At 42.0% G+C, this 17,859-nt stretch overlaps 1 protein-coding gene across 10 annotated transcripts in view; it reads left to right on the forward strand.

Annotated features, from left to right (window-relative positions):
• The first annotated feature begins 3,801 nt into the window (after window positions 1-3,801).
• Window positions 3,802-17,859, forward strand: part of ppfia4 (PTPRF interacting protein alpha 4) — a 57,021-nt gene continuing 42,963 nt past the window's right edge. For 6 of the 10 annotated variants that reach the window (XR_005441516.1, XM_038697392.1, XM_038697395.1 and 3 more), the window contains exons 1-2: window positions 3,803-4,156; window positions 4,349-4,649. Coding sequence is in view for 9 of the 10 variants with exons in the window: in XM_038697392.1 (XP_038553320.1) it covers window positions 4,392-4,649 (258 nt within the window). In the remaining variant the exon portion in view is untranslated. Of the gene's footprint in view, window positions 4,157-4,348; window positions 4,650-17,859 lie in introns of all 10 variants that reach the window. The other 4 variants (XM_038697393.1, XM_038697397.1, XM_038697399.1 and 1 more) reach the window with 1 other exon arrangement.

The following is a 17,859-nucleotide window of genomic DNA, read 5'->3' on the forward strand; positions in this document are numbered from 1 at the left end:
CCTGTTTGTGCCCCCCTATCCCCGTGTCTGCCTCCCTGTCTGTCCTGGTGACAAATCAATACATAATTAAATAAATAATAAAACAGACAAAGGAGTATATTAATACTCTCTTAAAAGTTAAAGTAAAATCTGTCTGGCACAATGTGGTTATCCAGGTCATCATACTCTATACCAGGCTGCTGGGCAGGACAGGTTTAAAAGAAAAAATAAAATAAAATAAAATAAAATGTATAACATTTTTGTGTGCACATTAAGCCGACTTCCCATCTGGTTTCACTGAAGAGCCATGCGATGGTTCTTGTGTTACTTATACTATCTGCCCATTCACATCTCACTCAATAAAAATGTCTGAAAGTGACAGACAGTGCATATTGTCACTGTGCCTCTCATAACGTGGCTAATGCACACACCATTAAAGCTGCCCTGACATCACTGAGCCAGGTAGAAGCGGCCGGTCAGGGAGGGAAGACATTGGCACAAATTATTATAACTGACAGTATTTTCAGACCCAAGATTCATAATGCTAAAAAGATCCACAGTGTTGTGTTCAGTGACCTATGTAAGTATGTAAAAAGTGCTGCAGGCCACCACAGCATCCCAGAATGGCTGTTGACAACATTGTTGTCAAGACCTTGAAAACTGAACTGCAGAGAGCGACATCTCCCAGGGCATGAAAGTACAGCAAAATTAGATTTGGAGAAATCTCTGCTGCAGTTTAAAGAAGACCAACAAGTCTGAGGTGATGCTTCAACCTCTGGCCATGAGAATAACTTCCTGACAATTAAGAGGTCAGCACAGTGATTGTCTTTTCTTTCTCCAGCTTTAGAGATGGGTCAGAGGAGGTGTCAAAAGAAATCATCTTCTTCTATTTTTGTGTCCAGAGCTTTCATCAAGCCCTTTACTGTCTGCATCACAGGTACGTGGCTCCAATCTTGTCTAATATATTGTGACCACTCACTTTCACAGCTCTCCCACTAATGTAACACAGAATATTGATTTCACCTTGAAGAAAATCAATTGTCTATGGTTTTCTCCAGATAATGCAATTGTTTCCCCATATCAAGATGTTTTGTATCAATAACGAGATCTATTCTCATTGTCAGTCACTCATCCAACCTGCAACTGCCTCAAGTCAAATCTCACTTGCTGACAGCCCTTCAGCAATTTGACTTATAATTGACCTAAAACTGTTGACCTCCTGTTGATTGTTAACCTCCAATCTGTACACAAAACAAGTTTACCCCTTCACCTAACTGCCAAACATCCTTTGTTATTAAAGGAAAATATATTATTGCAATTCACATTAGCATTGAACCATACATTTTAAAACCTTGCCATCCTTCTGTGTCAAGTTTGTCCTGTTCTTGTCAGTGCAAATCTTCTCTGGGTATTGCTGTTTCCCTCCACAGTTCAGAAACATGCCAGCTAACAAGACATTCAAAATGTCAAAGTGTTTTAAACCTGGTTTTGCTGTTTATTGCTGTCAAAAAGTTGTAAATACTGAATTCAGGTTAAAGCACTTAAGTCAAAGCAAAAATACTTAGTCAGTGGTGGAAAGTAGCTAAGTACATTTACTCAATTCAATTAAGTACAATTTTGAGGCGTGTGTACTTTACTTGAGTATTTCTTTTTGTACTCCTACTCTGTGGTATTGTGGTACATTTACTTGAGTAAAAGATCTAAGTACTTCTTCCACCACTGACTGAAGTTCAGAAAACCTTAAGTGAAGGTCAGATGCAACGACTGAGTCAAGTCCAGAATCTAACCTTATGTGAAATATAATTGAGGCTTTTAAACTCAAAGATGTGAATGAATGATGACTCAACACGTTCTCATGTAAGGGCGTCAAATGCTGACGCTTTGAGAAAGCCTGGCAAAGCCTCCATATTTGACACCCAAGGTACCCTTCGGCATCCGTATGAAAAAGGTTTAGGAAAAGATCATGGTTTTGATTAGGTTTAGGCACCAAAACCACTTGGTTAGTTTTAGGAAAAGATTGTGTTTTGGGTTGAAATAAGTAGCCTACATTATGTGACGGCCGATGGGTTACATTGGACTTACTTGAAAGCCCGGGGTTTTCCTGCAGATGCTGAAGGGTACCTTGTGCTTTAAATACCGACACTTTATCGGGCTTATCAAAGCTTCTATCAAAGCTTCGGTTTGACTCCCTGAGATGAGACTGTGCTCGATGTCTATGTCTGAACTGACTTGTATTAACATCACAAAGGTAATAAAAGTAAATCAAATACTGAAACGAAAAAAACGATTGATTGAACGTGGGTTTAGACCTATTATATAATCAGGAAATGATAAGTGGATGGTGAAAATAAACTACAGAATATAAACACTATGTCAAACAATCTCTGGATTAATTTCATTTGCCCTAAGTAAATCTTATCTTAATTTATTTCTTAATTGATTTTAATGTACGAAATTACTCTTAATGACTTCCACTTTTACTCTTACTCTTACAGCAGACAAACCCCCTGCAGAAATTAATCTGCACGGTCTCATTTAAAAACAAATCTCATCATGGCGTGGTCAGTCATAAGTGTGCTCTTTAGTCATCACTTTCCAATGTAGGGAATTGTCATTTTCTCTTTACACAGAACTGAAATTGCCACTCAGTCACAATTTCACTATTGATTTAAAGACTAACACAGTTCACAGTTAACTTTCAAAACAGAGATAACAACGGTGACTAATGTAAGAATTATTTTTACAGTACAAATGACTGGACATCCAACAACCATCTAAGTTATAAATTAGAAATGGAAAATAACATATTTGCTGCTGTTTTATTTTTCCTATTACCAAATGTATTGTTGCCTATCCAGTACTGCCACAGCAACATGCTGATGATGATTAATTTCATTTATTATATTTGTGTTAAATTAATGTACAATTCAGGAAACTTTTCAAATATGCCATCTTACACAAACAAAATATTTTTTTCCTACAAGGGGAGCTGTGCTCTGGATAGTCCATCGTTTTAGCTGTACTGTCAAAACCACAATGTCTAACTAAAAAAATCAGTAAAGGGCATTTGAAATACTAAAAAAAACATACCAATGTGAGAGCCCCCTGCACTCATCCATCATTTTGAGTCAAATGCCAAAAAAAGCTTTCTTCCTTTCGCACACAATGATTTGACACACAGTACTAGAACCAACACATACAATACAATGATGAGTGTTATCAGTGTCAATCAGTGTGTTGCAACATGGTTGATATACTTCAAGGCCCTGGTGTTGTGGTCTGGACTGACACCAAACAATTTAGTGAGAGTCAGATTTGCCTGTTTCCCCTGCCTTTTCTTTCTATTATTGCTCATGTTTATAATATTAAGGTTCCTGACAGATCCTGCAGGGTGCGCTGCGCACTCTTGGTGCACAACCTGCCTCTGTGCCTTGGCTAAGCTGATGCCGCTGGAACGCGCACCATGTCTCGGGAGTCGTCAGGTCGTGAACGTGCTTGGTGCTGATGTGAAAAGTTAATTAGGCTACACTTTACCAATCAAGGGGCACGGCTGGGCTAACTGTAGAAACATGATACTAGTGTAGAGTTTAGAGATCATGCTTTGACACTAACGACCGTCCGGCTGATTCCAGTCCTCTGTTTTGCACGCACATGTGATGCAAAACGCTTTAGCTATAGGCTGAACGCTGGGAGTTGGTCCCTTATTTCCAGGGCTGTAGCCTGTTAGTGACAACTGCAGATTCCCCTGAGTGTGTGCGTGTGTGTGTGTGTGTGTGTGTGTGTGTGTGTGACTGAGGGACTGTGTGTGTGGGAGGAGGAGTGAGCGTCGGTTCGGTGGCGGTGTGGAGAGATGGAAGCGGAGAAGGCGGATGCAGATAAGACTCGCTCTCACTGTCCCCAAGACTAAGGACGCAGATCAAACGATATTTTCCTGTTTTGTTTTATATATATATATTTTTTTTCCTGCCAATGTACTATGATCTCCGTCGTGCTCGCGGACACCACCCCTCCAAACGCATCAGTCTATCTCTGAGCTGTCAATCATATCACGCCGGGATTTCTACATGTGAGTGCATGGCGCGCCGGGCAAGGCGGATCTGCTCACGGGGTGAAAAAACGCCGGTTAATATGGACGAAAGGTCAACCGTCATCTCATCAATTCAATCTCTCTGATTAGGTAAGGCGAGATAAAGCTTAAGGATGCACGTCTGATGCACGGGAAATATAATGCAATGGGAAGAAGGCGCGGGTCTACGATTGCATACTAGGCTGTGCGCTGCTGCGGGGCGTTAATAGGCCCTCTCATCAGTTATTATAAGTCTGTTTATCAGGCTTGTAACCCACATATCCACCTTCTTAATCCCGACAGCGACACTGTCCTATAGCGTTGCCCAGACCACAGAGCAGGGAAGATGATGTGCGAGGTGATGCCGACCATCAGCGAGGGAGACACGGGTGGTCCTCCCAGAGGCACCGGTGGCGTCCCGAACGGCTCAGACCAGGAGGCCAACTTCGAGCAGCTGATGGTCAACATGCTGGACGAGAGGGACAAACTGCTGGAGTCCCTCAGGGAGACTCAGGAGACCCTCATTCAGTCTCAGACTAAACTGCAGGGGGCGCTGCACGAGAGGGACGTACTCCAGCGGCAGATCAACGCCGCGCTGCCTCAGGTGAGGAGCAGTCGGCCTCTGGAGGGGGAGGGTCGGGCTGTGGTGTCGGCTGAGATGGATGAGGGTTTGTCCAACGGAGCAGCAACCTTTATGTGCATGATTTGTTGTACGGTAAAGTGCTTGAAGTGGGGGGAAAGAAAAGTGACAGTACTCCCGTTATTCACACGCTGGCCTTGGCTATTACATTCTACAGTGAATAAAAAATACTAGATGGCATTACTGATGTTCACAACATAGGCTACATTTATTTAACCATTTTAATTACTATTTCATTCACTTAGACTTGAACCTCACACAGTGTCCCCACTGCAGTCCTCCTTTAAAACAGTTCTGTTGGTCTAAGAAAAAATAGACCTATAGGCTACAGAATGAGGTATAAACAAACAATATTAAGGTCAATGTTAACCAAGTCTGTGCTTGATGATTCAGCACCTTCTATAGCCTACTGTTATTAATTTTATCAGCTACATCAGGCCCATTCAAGATTTACTTATACTTTTACATTTTCAAATATACAATACTACTATTTAGGCTTGGCTGAATACTTGATGGTTATTATTTACTGAAAAATGTGCATGTATATTGCTCAGTAGGCTTACGCCCAGCTAAGCAACATTTTAAATTGTCTGTCCATTGCTTTCCATCTTGCATTAGTCCAGAGTTGTAAACCTTGACTGAGAAACTATCTTATTGTTGTCTTGTCAAAACAGACGCACTGCAAGCTAGCACATCAGCTTAAACTTACTGTCAATTGCTGACATCAAACATGGAGAGGAGATACCTGTTTGCTGTTTCCCCAATTCACTTTCATGGGCTAAATTCCAATCTCCACACTCATGGACTTTGAGGCGTGATCCCGGTGAGTCCGTGGGGCTTAGGGCTGTCCCACTGTTAAATTGTCAAGTGCACGAGGGCTCTCTTGCAGACATAATTGAGCCCTAATTGCACACTTTCTGTAAAACCGCATCTCTGCAGACTTTGCCCACAGTTCATAGTAATGTGACGTTTAACCTTAAGTTAAAAAAAAAGGTAACATGGAAGGAGCAACTACGTTTACACGTTTACATGTAAGTGCACAATGCTGTTTTGATAACAAAACAAGAACATTTATCATTTGAAAATTACTTCTTGTCCAGGGGTGATTTTCAAATAATCAATTTCCTCAGCAAAAGCCTGGAATACATTTAAATCAAACACTTGGTTCCTCCTCGGCCGTGAAGTAAGTAAAACATGTCAACTAAGAAGTCCCAGACCCATAATTGTTTTGGCGTTGTCAAGGTAACATGAATCAGTTAAGTGATATATATATACACACACATATGGAGGAGGAACCAAGTGTTTGATTTGAATGTATTCCAGGCTTATATATATATATATGTATGTATACCAGATGACTTCAGCTAAGTCTCTGAGGGTTCAGGGTTTAGGCTTTAGGGTGTAGATTGGGACTGGCCCATGGTGGGCTTTTTCTTCTCCTTTTGTAACTGAAAGGATAGTTCTGCTTCATCCTCTTTGAAGTTGAAAACATTGACACCTGCTTTGCTTTGACAAGAAGAGCAGGGCGGGGCCTTTGCGTAATATGCAGGGCTCTGTGCAATTTTCTAGGCCCGGCCGGCTCTGCTACTGATCTGCAGATTGTGAGAAGTGCAGGTGCACAAGAAAACGCCCCGGTACACAAAGTGTAAAATATAGAAGTGCCAGTACTGACCCATTTGAAGCACTGGCAAGCTACAAGATGGTGTTAAATTGGACAGCTGTCACATTGCAGGAGAAACAGTGGGGCTAATAGGGGTTGGGCTGAGCACCTTATTTTGCCCCAGGGCCAACTCGCAGTTTAATGCGGCCATAATGGTACTGACGGTCACTGATTTTAGATGATTTTAGAGCAAACTAAATAACATTATTACTTGGTTTATTTCTGAATAACGGTGCAGCTGGGTTGAAACATGGCCACAAATTATGCTGTCCCACTGCTAGAGCTAGACCTCTAAAAGTTGAATATGATTGTTTAATTTGGAGGAGGCCGGGTCAGTATTTCTTTAGCTTGGATTTATGTATACACCTCTGCTGGGGAATCCCTCTAACACTCCTACATGTCCCGGGATATCACCATGAGAATAACTGTGACAATGATGGGGATACATAGGCACATACCACTTCAAAAGCTCTTTAGTGGCAGTGTGGCAAAAAGGAGGCTCTAAATGTCTAGTAGGTATAGAAGGTAGGAAGGTGATGGAGTTTGTAGGTTGAAAGGTGGATTGTAGAAGAATGTTGACTGACTGTAGAGGTCCAGGCCAGATGTTGAGAGCCCTGCTGGTCAGACGCGAGGATAAGACCCACTATCATTATCTAGATTGAAACAGCCTCACCTCTGTTTGCGGAGACCTGCCTGTCTGGGGTAATGTGAAAGGAGCTGATGGTAAAGTGGGCTATCTTGGATGTTTGTAGCCTAAGTGTTACTGTGTGTATTTGAGGGAAAGATAGCTGAATAAGGGCTGCTGCAGTCACCGAGCATGACGACAACAAAGCCTCAGCACATAAAGCCGTGTTACCCTCTGACCCTCTGGTCTAAATGCGTGGCATGATGTCACAGTGCGGTGTGGTGTGTCACTGAGTGTGTGTGAGAGCAAACCATGCTGACGATGACAGCCTCACTGCAGCCTTTTGTGAAAGAAACATGGCCGCTTGCTAGTGTACATGGCCCTGGGCTGCTTGCTTCCACACATGCATACGTGTCTGTGTGTGTGTGTGTGTGTGTGTGTGTGTGTGTGTGTGTGTGTGTGTGTGTCAGAGAGAGAGGAAAGAGTGGGAAGAGGCTGTCATGCTTGTTTTCTAATCCTGCTTGGTTCTGCGTAATGTTTTATTCTAGCAATAATACAAGTATTAGTTATATAGTCATAGACCTCCGGGACATTATGCAGACATTATGACTGACGCGCACATGCATAAGCTGTCTCCTTCTCTCTTTCAAAAAAAACAGCTCCACACACTCATGCACACGCAATGCAAAACACAGTAGTGGTCATTTCCACACCAGCCACAGAGCAGAGAGATGATGCAACGGACAGCACAGTAGTGAAGCAATACTGAGAAATGAGGAAAATCTCTGTTGGACTTGATTTCAAATCAGTTTTTCTCTGCCCAAGTGAAGAACGGCGATAGTCTGGCCCTGATGCGTCAGTGGAAATTGCAATGTGCATCTTGCAATGATGAGGGGGAAGTGTGGAAAAAATAACATACTGTATCTGATATATCAAGTTTGGGTGTGATGAATACATTAGAGCCATGTTGTAGCAGTTGGCAATGCTGCTGACCCCACCATCCTATATGTGTCAGTGGTAATTAGGCTGATTCGCAGCTGGGCTCAGCATGACCATAGTTTGTGTGTTTATGCCCTCGACAACAATACAATATCACAGCTCCCTGCTTGCTCTTGCCGCCTTCCATGTGTCCTCCAGTCAGCAGTGTCTACATGTGTGTTGTAGGCTATTTGAGATGTATTTTTCTCTCTGCGTGAGTTCAGTTCTCTCTGCTCCTAAGTTGTAGACTGATGTGCTGAGACTGAGTGTTTTTTTTGCCCAAATCCAAATGCTCTTCTATTTCCGCCTAACAAACATTTGTCATCTTCACCTACAAGGTGTTTGTGTGCTTGCGTGTGTGTGTGTGTGTGTGTGTGTGTGTGTGTGTGTGTGTGTGTGTGTGTGTGTGTGTGTCTGTGTGTGTGTGTGTGTCTGTGTGTGTGTGTGTGTGTGTGTGTGTCTGTGTGTGTGTGTGTGTGTGTGTGTCTGTGTGTGTGTGTGTGTGTCCGTAATTGTGTCCTCTGTAGGTTTCCTGACTCCATGGGACTGGTCTGACCCAGAACTGTCAGATCTATGTCTCTCCTCCACATATACACACAAACATGTTCACAACTATGGGAGAGATTTAAAATTCAGTGCTCTTCAATGTCGTCATTGTTAAAAATACATAAGCCCACATCACCTTGGCATCAGTGCTCAAATTTATGTTTGCCTCAACAGCATCATAAAAATGGGACAGTGTTGCCACACACACTCACCGACACACATACAGAGACTAGGATGGATATGTTCATTAGCTACAGAGAATAGAGTTTCAGATTAACATGTCAGCCCATTACAGTGCAAAATGCTTCTAATACAGCCCTCAGAGATGGGTTTGCCCATAGACAAATTAGGTTTTAAACACACAAAGAGACCCACGCACGCATGCTTGCACGCATACAAAGATGCTTATATACACACGCACGCGTGCACACGTAATGCCTATTCCTTTTCTGTGTGAGAGAAACTGTTCTGACGCTGTCAAGTAGAATGTGTTGTTAGCAATCAACTGTACATGTGTGTAATACAGAGAGAGAGAGCAGACAGTGGGTGAACGCTGTGTGTCAAACAAAGCAGGTCACCCCTCCTCTTCCATCACTATATTTCTGTGTAATATATTTTTATGTTATCTATATATTTTATTATTAAGTATTATAAGTGTTGAACGATGGCTTGGAAAAGTAACACAAGTAAAGGTCACACCAGCAATATATTATTGTACTTCGCAAGAGACAGATTTTTAAAAATGCAGTCAAAATTAAAGAAAAGGTTTGACATTTTGGAAAATAAGATTATTTAAATTAGATGACAAGATTGATACCACTATCAAGTCTGCCAGTTAAGTACAGAGTTGGATCCAAGATGCAATTAGCTTAGTTTAAGACTGGAGGCAGATGGGAAACAGCTAGCTTGGTTCTGTGTGCTTTGTGTTTAATCTGTACACAAACAGAAATGTAAAAAACAAAAATTTGTAGTTTTATGGGGAGTCATATGAAGCTACTGATTACTATTTATGTTATTACCAACTATTTTTGATGAAAGAAAGGTATAGTCTCGCGGGTAACTTGGAGCACAGAACTTACCTTAAAACCAACAATTGTCATTTTTACATGTCTGTTGGGGTACAGACTAAATAAACGAGACACACGTGTTAATTACCGAGTTTAAGCTGGTAGGTTTATTTTTTAACTGTGGCCAGAGCCTGACTAGCTGTCTGTCTCCACCTGCTTCCAGTTGTTAAGCTAAGCTAGGCTAACCACGTCCCGGCACTAGCTCCATACAGACATGAGATTGGTTTCAATCTTCTTATGTGTTTCTTGGAAAAGTGATTAATCCTGTTTCATAAAATGTCGAATTATTCCTTAAGGGAACTCTAGTTTTACTCCATAATGTCTTTTGTAGCTCTGAAGGGAGTCTGAAAAAATAACCCAAGTGATGTCATCAAGGTTATTTCAGCTTGGGCTTGAGACTTCAAATTATTACAAACTGAGGGTGTGGGGTTCAAAGAAGTAGGCGTATGCCACGCAGGAAGGATGTCAGTGTTTAGTTGCATAAGGGAAAAAAGGGACTAAGGGACTAAAATCAAGATACTTTGACAAATGCTACTTTGATGTAAAGCTTAAATAATGTTTGTGTTTTTGTATACTTTTCTCCATTGGCTTAATGGACTGCTGACAGGGTGATTGGCAAATGCAAAGCAGAGAAGTACACTAACAGCTTTCAGTGTTCCTGTCAGAGACCTCTACTGGAAATCACCAAATATTTGTTATTTAATTTTCTCTGTGAGATAACACAATATCAATAGCCTCTAATCCTCCATTTTTCAAAGAGGTATGCGCCTCCATGGCGGGATGTGAGTTTCATGGTGTGTTTGGTGGTGTGTGTTGTGATGTTTGGACACCTGTTCCAGTCTGACACAAGACTGGCTATTTTTGCCAGCGTACAAATACACAGAGAAAAAGACACACACACTGTACACACCTCGCTGCCCTTCCAAAACAACAACTGCCTCTTGTTCTAAATTCTGACCCCCTCTGTCCACACTGAAACACACAGACAGACACATATAAACACACACACACACACACACACACACACACACACAGAACCATTTGTGTTGTTTACTCGACCTCACACATACAGTACCACTGATCTGTCCTTTGACTTCTCGTAGCAGTGATTGTTGCTTACCCTTGTACAGACACATGAACATAAATTCAAACACACATAGCTTGTGCACATACATTCACTGTGCCTCTATGTCGAAGCACGTATGACATGTGCCATGAGTCTCTCTCTTTCGCCATCTGTCTTCCTGTCTCAGGTGTCAGTGTTGGTGTATCTGAAAATCTAGATGTGACACTTGTAGGGCTGTCCCCGACTAAGGATTTACATAGTCGAATCGGAATTGTCAAGTCTTGCCTATAGTCGACTGATAGTCGAAATCCTTTGTGTTGTGTGGCGGCGACTGCGGGGGTAGCTCCGCTCGAATCTTGAGAAGCTGCGGAGCTCCAGTCTCTATTCATTAGTCAGTGTAACTTACTCTGTACATTTCCAGCTAAACTGAGGCTTGTTGTTGACCCTTTTCTCTCTGCTCGCCTGCTATTCACCGGTCTTTTGCAGAGTTTTGCATGCATGCCATGCGGCCGACAACTGCACGCACGTCGCAGTTCCTCGCGGTTCTATTTCAAGTACTGTTTAAAAAAGATATAATATTCTTTGTGTGGTTCATCCATGGTGATAAATGATCAGAAGGTCCTGCTAGGTGCAAACAACTTGACACAATACCGGGGAAGCTGAGGCTCTGTCTCTTCAGTCTTCAAGTTTTTTTCTGCCGCTACACACATTCACATTACACCCACACACGCGCACTGACCCTCCTACCTTAAGGGTTAGTGTTACAATTTTGGATTTATTCACGCACTTTAAAAACTTTTATTAAAAGCGTTTTTCTTTTTGCATGTTTATTTACAGCATTATATGTTGAAATGTATGTTGTAATAGGCTGTATATTAACTTATTGGGAGAAAACTGGTAGTTCTATTTAAAAACCTCTATTTGAGCACCCCTATATCGCCAAAATGGTATGATCCTCATTTCATAACACCTCTGCAAAGGTTTCGACTGTGAGACAGAAACAGGCTCCGCCCATCGATTCTCTGACTATTCGGGGTCAGACCTAGACACTAGTTTGCTACCTGTTTTTTGTTCTTCATTCTTTTTTCTTATTCCTGACTGCTTTTTCTCTGTCTATATATCCCTCTTTCCTTCTCTCTCTCTCTCTCTCTCTCTCTCTCTCTCTCTCTCTCTCTCTCTCTCTCTCTTTCTCCCTCTCTGTTTATCTAACTCATCAATAACCCAGTAGCCCATTATCTGGTCCTTCAGACAGTTCTCGTCCCCTCCTACTCCTGCAGCTGACCTTAGCCCACAGCACAGCGCAGTGTAGTATGGGAGGGAAGGTGACACAAATTGTTCACTGTTCAAAGCTCTGCAAAGCACCTTGTGTCTGTATGACTATACAACAGTCAGGCATAGGTTATTTCCTCATTTAGTCTAAATGAAGATTTGGTATAATAAGAAGATAATTTGCTGTAATGTTGTACAATAAGAAAGGAGTAGTCCCACTGTAATGTGGTGAGGTATTGATAAGGAAAAAGTTGAGGGAACCTGCATTGTAACTGGAGCTAGGCATCACACAGTACTGTATTCCAGATACTAGCCAGTAGTATTGAAACTGTCACAGATTGAAATTTGTACACTTCTGACCACACCCAGCATCATTGATGGTTGCGTCAGTGCAGTGAAACACTGCCTTTCAGCTTGGTGTTAAAGTACTTGGGTTCTTTGTTTTGACACTAGTATCGAGGAATTTCAAATGACACCCAGCCCTACACATACCTTAATTTTAATATTACCTACTATAAAGTATGCAGTTAATTTACTTCATAAAGAAGCCTAAAAAGATGTGAACCCAGGGTTTAAATGTATCACTACAGGCCTAATAAAGGACAAAGAAACCCCAGTATTGCAATGAATAAATAAAAAATAATATAAATATAATAATAATAAATCTGATTTACGCCCCCACATTCCTATTATAGGTTATGGAGGGGTCGGCTAAAAGAGAACAGGGTGTTTCACACTACTTGAACCAAGGCCAGCAGAAGTGAGCCTTGCTGGCTTTGTACTCAGCCATCTTAGTTACTGTACTAGAGGTGTGTTTGGCTTACAGGTACAGTGAGAGAGGGAGTGTGTGTCAAAGCTAATATACCTTGCACTGCAGAGGGAGGAAGAGGAGCTCTAAGGTCCCCGTGCACTGTGTTTGGAGGTGGTCTGAGCTTATCATCACACACACACACATTCAGCAATTTGCTGCACCCATCCACAAACAAACAATAACACACACTCACTGCCTGTGTTTTCTTAAATGTCAGCATGCGCTGTATACATGTCGTCCTGAGTTGGTGTGTTTGTATGTGTGCAAGCGAGCATGCCCACGGCTAGTGTTGCTTATGCATGGATGGCTGAGGCTGCTTTGTGCACCATGATAGGAAAATATTGAGGAGGGTGGGTGAAGTCATTTGAAAAATGCCTACATCTCATTGGTCTGCTACTGAAGTCCAAATCTTGTGCTGCGTGTTATGTAAGAACTAAATACTGGAATTTGGGTTGATGTGGAGGAAAGTGGAGCATGAAGTGAGCAGCTGAATGTCACCAAGAAACCCTGAAAGAAAAGAGAGGGTGAGAGTGAAAAAAAGAAAGAGGGCGATGTTCTTATGGACTCAATTGAGAGGGATGCCATCCACATTCTTACCCTAGCCTTAACCACACCAAGTGATTTTAAAGGAAATTTCTAGCGTTTTACTAATTATCATTTTGTCTGGTCTTATTTTATAGCTTTGACCAACATTTCAAGTTAATTGCTGAGATGTGGAAATGCGGCAACATTGCTAAAAAGAAAGAAAGAAACATGAGCCTTCGGACAACCAGGACAAGTTGTAAACAAGGCGAAAGTTTATCCAGATTATCTAAACCACTTTATTTGTAGATAAAACGGCAAGCTAGCGTAACTGAAATGTCGGTAATTATCCCATTTGACAGGAAAACTGTGAAGGCATACCACAAAGTTGAACTATGACGTTGGTATGTAAACTGTGATGGATGTTTACAACGGACAGGTTGGGTAATTTTTTCACCCTTCGCCTATCTTTTCTCTCTCAGTCTTGCTAGCCTGGGGGTTTGTTTAAAACCTATATGCTCTTTTTGTAATTTTACCACCTTATCTGTTTTTAGGAATTTATTTGGCTAGTACAGTGTATTATGACTCAGTGAAATGAAGGCCTGAACTTGTAGTTGTAATAAATGAACCATTGATCTCATGCCTCATAAACTGCAGTCAGATCCATAATTTTGCAAGCAAGAAAGAGACAAACTCAAATGACCGCAGAAGATGTGAGAAGTCAGTCTAATTAACAACATATCTACCTCCCAGCAGCTGACTGACATCACACCTCTCTCTCTCTGTTCTTATACCCTCTTCCCCTCCTGTTGCATCATGACAGCTTTATATCATCTGCCAGTCTCTTTTCCTCCACCTCTCAGCAGTTCACTCCAAAATCCTCCCTCCTCTTCATGAGTATGTTGTCCAGCCATGATTCAAGCACACACAAAAGCTCTGAGCGGGTCAGACTGGCCCCTGGCAAGGGCTTGTGCACAGCTTCCGTGCCCCTGAGCACTAATAGATTATTAGTGTGCAAAGCTACCTCCCCCACACTGCCTTGCCACACCACTGCTTTGGCACTCCATCTCTCACGAGCATCCTTCCTTCGCTCCCTCCATCCCTCTGCCAGTACCATCTGGCTCTCAGCACCACGCACATTTAGCTCAGTCGGGCGCCAATTTGTCCCCCTGGCTGCCTGGGAGAGAGAAGAAGAGTGAGCGAAGGAAGAAGAAGAGTGGGAAAGAGAGACAGATAGATAGAGTAAGATTTAGCAAAGAGAGGAATTATTTAAGGGGAAAAACGCAGAATCAAGCGTACCTGACAGTCCCCAGCAGCGAGGGCCATGCTCTGGTAATGGGGAGAAGTAACAGTCACTGTGTATGTGTATGTGTGTGTGAGCTCCCTCTGCCTGGTAATAAGAGCAGAGTGATTGGAGTTGCAAGACCACCAGAGGGGAAGGCAAGAGTAATAACGGAGGGAGGCAGAGAAGGACAAAATGAGAAGGAGGAGGAGGAGGAGGAGGGCAACGTGAGATGAAGTTTTCCAGCCAGCAGGTAAGCCTGCCATGTCTAACAACTACACTATTGGAACTCTGTCAGTTCGCTTTCCCTTCTGCAACTTCCTCTAAATAGAAGATAAGGCTTTGGTGGGCGGGAGGGGGTGTGGATGTTGGATTGGTGTTGGGGTGTGTGGTTGGGGGGGGGTGGATTTAATGTGTGTGTTTCAGAAAAGTGTGGGAGGGTATCAATACTCAAGGTTATGAACTTTGAGGGTGCACAAAATTGTAATCACCCACATGTGCAAAGCCACAGAAGAAAAACAAAACAATGCACACAGCCCCTCTCCCAAAAATACATACTGACACACAAATGCAAACACACACACACGCACACACACAGTAGTGGGGGGCATCTTCTAGACCCCAGTTTTTCCCAGCAAGAGACTTAAACAGCATCAACAGAGGCGGCAGCATGAAGCAAGCTACGTCCCCGGCTGGACCCTTAAAGGGATTTAAAGAACTTCAAAATGCTTCATCTGTTCCATGAAATACAGCTTGTCAGTGTCTCACAACATAGCACACACCCCCCGCTGCTGACTGTCAATAACACCCGCACACACACACACACACACACACACTCATGCACAGATATTTGAGAGAGCATGGCGGTGCAAGTGAAATGCAGGATTTGGGAGAAGGACACAGTGGTTGGACAAATATTGCTGTAGAAAGCTAATGGCTCCCGTGAAGCATATATTTTTCTATATGTTTTTAATTCAGATGAATCTCACTAATACTATTACTACTAACAATATAATGAAACAAAATAAAGCCATAAAGTTAGAGTTGATTTGTAAAGAATAAATCCATTTTGTTTATAAATAGCTTCATTATTTGGAGTCTTTGGCTATCATTTCCATTTGTTAAAAAAATATGTTTTCCTTACAGCTAAGTCGTAGACACAGGGACACCATGTGACAGCTTTATAACTCAATTCATGGGGCATAGCAACATGATAAGTCTATTTTAACCTGTATTAAGGGATTTTTTGGTCAATTGGCAAGTTTTCAAAGATGATGTAGCTAACAGTTGCTTATTTACAAACCTAGCAGATTCAGGGCAACACTAGTATTCATTTGGAGTAATATTTCTGTCCATCCAACAAATATAAGTCAAAAATTCACTCTCCTTTTAGCTATGCTCTCCACTAACTCATGAAGAAAATATGTGGCTCTTCAAATGCTCCACTATGCTCACCAGCTGGTCGCTAACTTTTTCTTCTGTTTGGTGCTAGACACGTAGTGTACGGTGAGTTTATCAGAGCTCTTTACTGAAAACAACTTTCTGCTGTGGGTGAAAACAAGATTAAAAGAGGGGTAAGATAAAGCCAAAATCGTAAAGTTGCGGCCTGTAAAACAAAAATATCAAGCTAAAAAAATGCTCTGCATCCTCAGAGAACTGCAAATTGACATGATAGTTATCTGTGGGTCTGTCACTATGAGCACCATTCATATTACACATAGTCATTAAATCCTTTGTTAATGTAAAAAAATATTGATGAGTGCAGCTTTAACCCACTTATCTAAACCACTTATTTGGAAGAGAGAACAGGGATCAACATACCCAGTACTGGGAACCAGGAAGTAGTTCTGCAGTGCAATGGAGTTTAGGTAATAATTTGGGGTCAACTGGATGACTGGATTGTCATTCTTGTCTTCTTCTGTCGAATCACCTTCGCTTTAAAAAATACGGACCCAGGCTGTAAAACAGAGCATATGATCATTCCCTCGTATAGTACTCAATCAGTTACTCCCAGTAAACGAGTGCTTGAGGTGTTGAGGTGTTGATTTCTTGCATACCAAAATGGTTGAAGTGATGAATTGCCCGCACCCAGTCAGCACTTCCCGGCCGATACGGCACACACACTCATAGCCACACTTGCACACATCTATAAACACACACAGAACACTCAGACTTGTATGTGTGTCACAGAGAAAGATGTATGTGCTGATGAGATGTCAGCCTGCTCAGTGCGCTATCATGGCTGGCCAGATACCAAAATGCATTGTGTTTTGGGGATAGTCTTTGATAACTACATGATGACTTACACCAACTTTACACTACTGAATATACCGTATCTGAGGCTGATTTAAACAGCATTAGTTCACTAAGTACATACTGGAGAGACCAATGTAGATATTTTTGGTGCAAGTACATCCACAGAAAGCTTTGAGATCGTCTTGTCTCTGTATTAAATCAAGACCCGTTTATTCAGTACCTCCTACAACATGCCTCAGTTCTCAGCTGCAGTCTGTTAGTCATTTACTTCCAGCTCCATTCACAGACACGTGGGCTGGTGCAGACACTCAAACACACGCAGACACTTATACAAGCTCTATCCCCGATTCGTTGAGGTTGTGGTGGAGTTGTTCTGCCGCTTTTTATCATCTCTGGTTTAATTAGTTTTTGTGTCTTCGTGTTTTCCGGGAAGCACAAGAACCTGTTGTTTTAAAATCACCCTATGAATCCACTTGAGATGACTCAGTGCAGATCCAATATCCATATTAACATTACCGACACACTGATTTATTCTCTCCCTTCAAAGTCTCGCTCCCCTCCACTTTTTTTCTCTTTGTCAGTCTCACTGACTCTCTATCTCTCGCGCTCCCTCGCTCTCTGTCTTATCAATGCTGATGGCTTTAAGCGTGTGTGCTGAGAGGTCTATTAGTTAGCTATCGTTCTGTCAGATAATGCTTTATATCTCTCTGCTAGTTGACTGTACTTACAGCTTTGCTCTGACTGCATGAGGTGGGGGCACAGTTCCTGGGATATATGAAATTGGGGTTCTGGCAGTGTTATTCAGTGCATATGACAAATAAAATTACTTTGATATATGGATGAATCTCAAAATGTTGGTTTATCAAGGGGCTTTACTAACATACCATATCAAGGGGAAGTGTTTGTGTGTATAAGTCCTTTAGCAGTTGTGTGTGTGCATTGAACTGATATGATCAGCTCATTAAACTACGAGGTCTGGTTAGTCTTCACATCTCCATAGTAGCCTGAGAACATTTTATTATGTTGATATAAGGCTTATACATACATATGTGTGTATACATGTGCATCCACACGTTTTAGTATTGCATGTTT

This window comes from Micropterus salmoides, unplaced genomic scaffold (genome assembly GCF_014851395.1).
Source record: "Micropterus salmoides isolate LMB-PRFRI ecotype aquatic unplaced genomic scaffold, ASM1485139v1 Ms_hic_scaffold_4, whole genome shotgun sequence".
In the NCBI taxonomy this organism is placed as follows: Eukaryota; Metazoa; Chordata; class Actinopteri; order Centrarchiformes; family Centrarchidae; genus Micropterus; species Micropterus salmoides.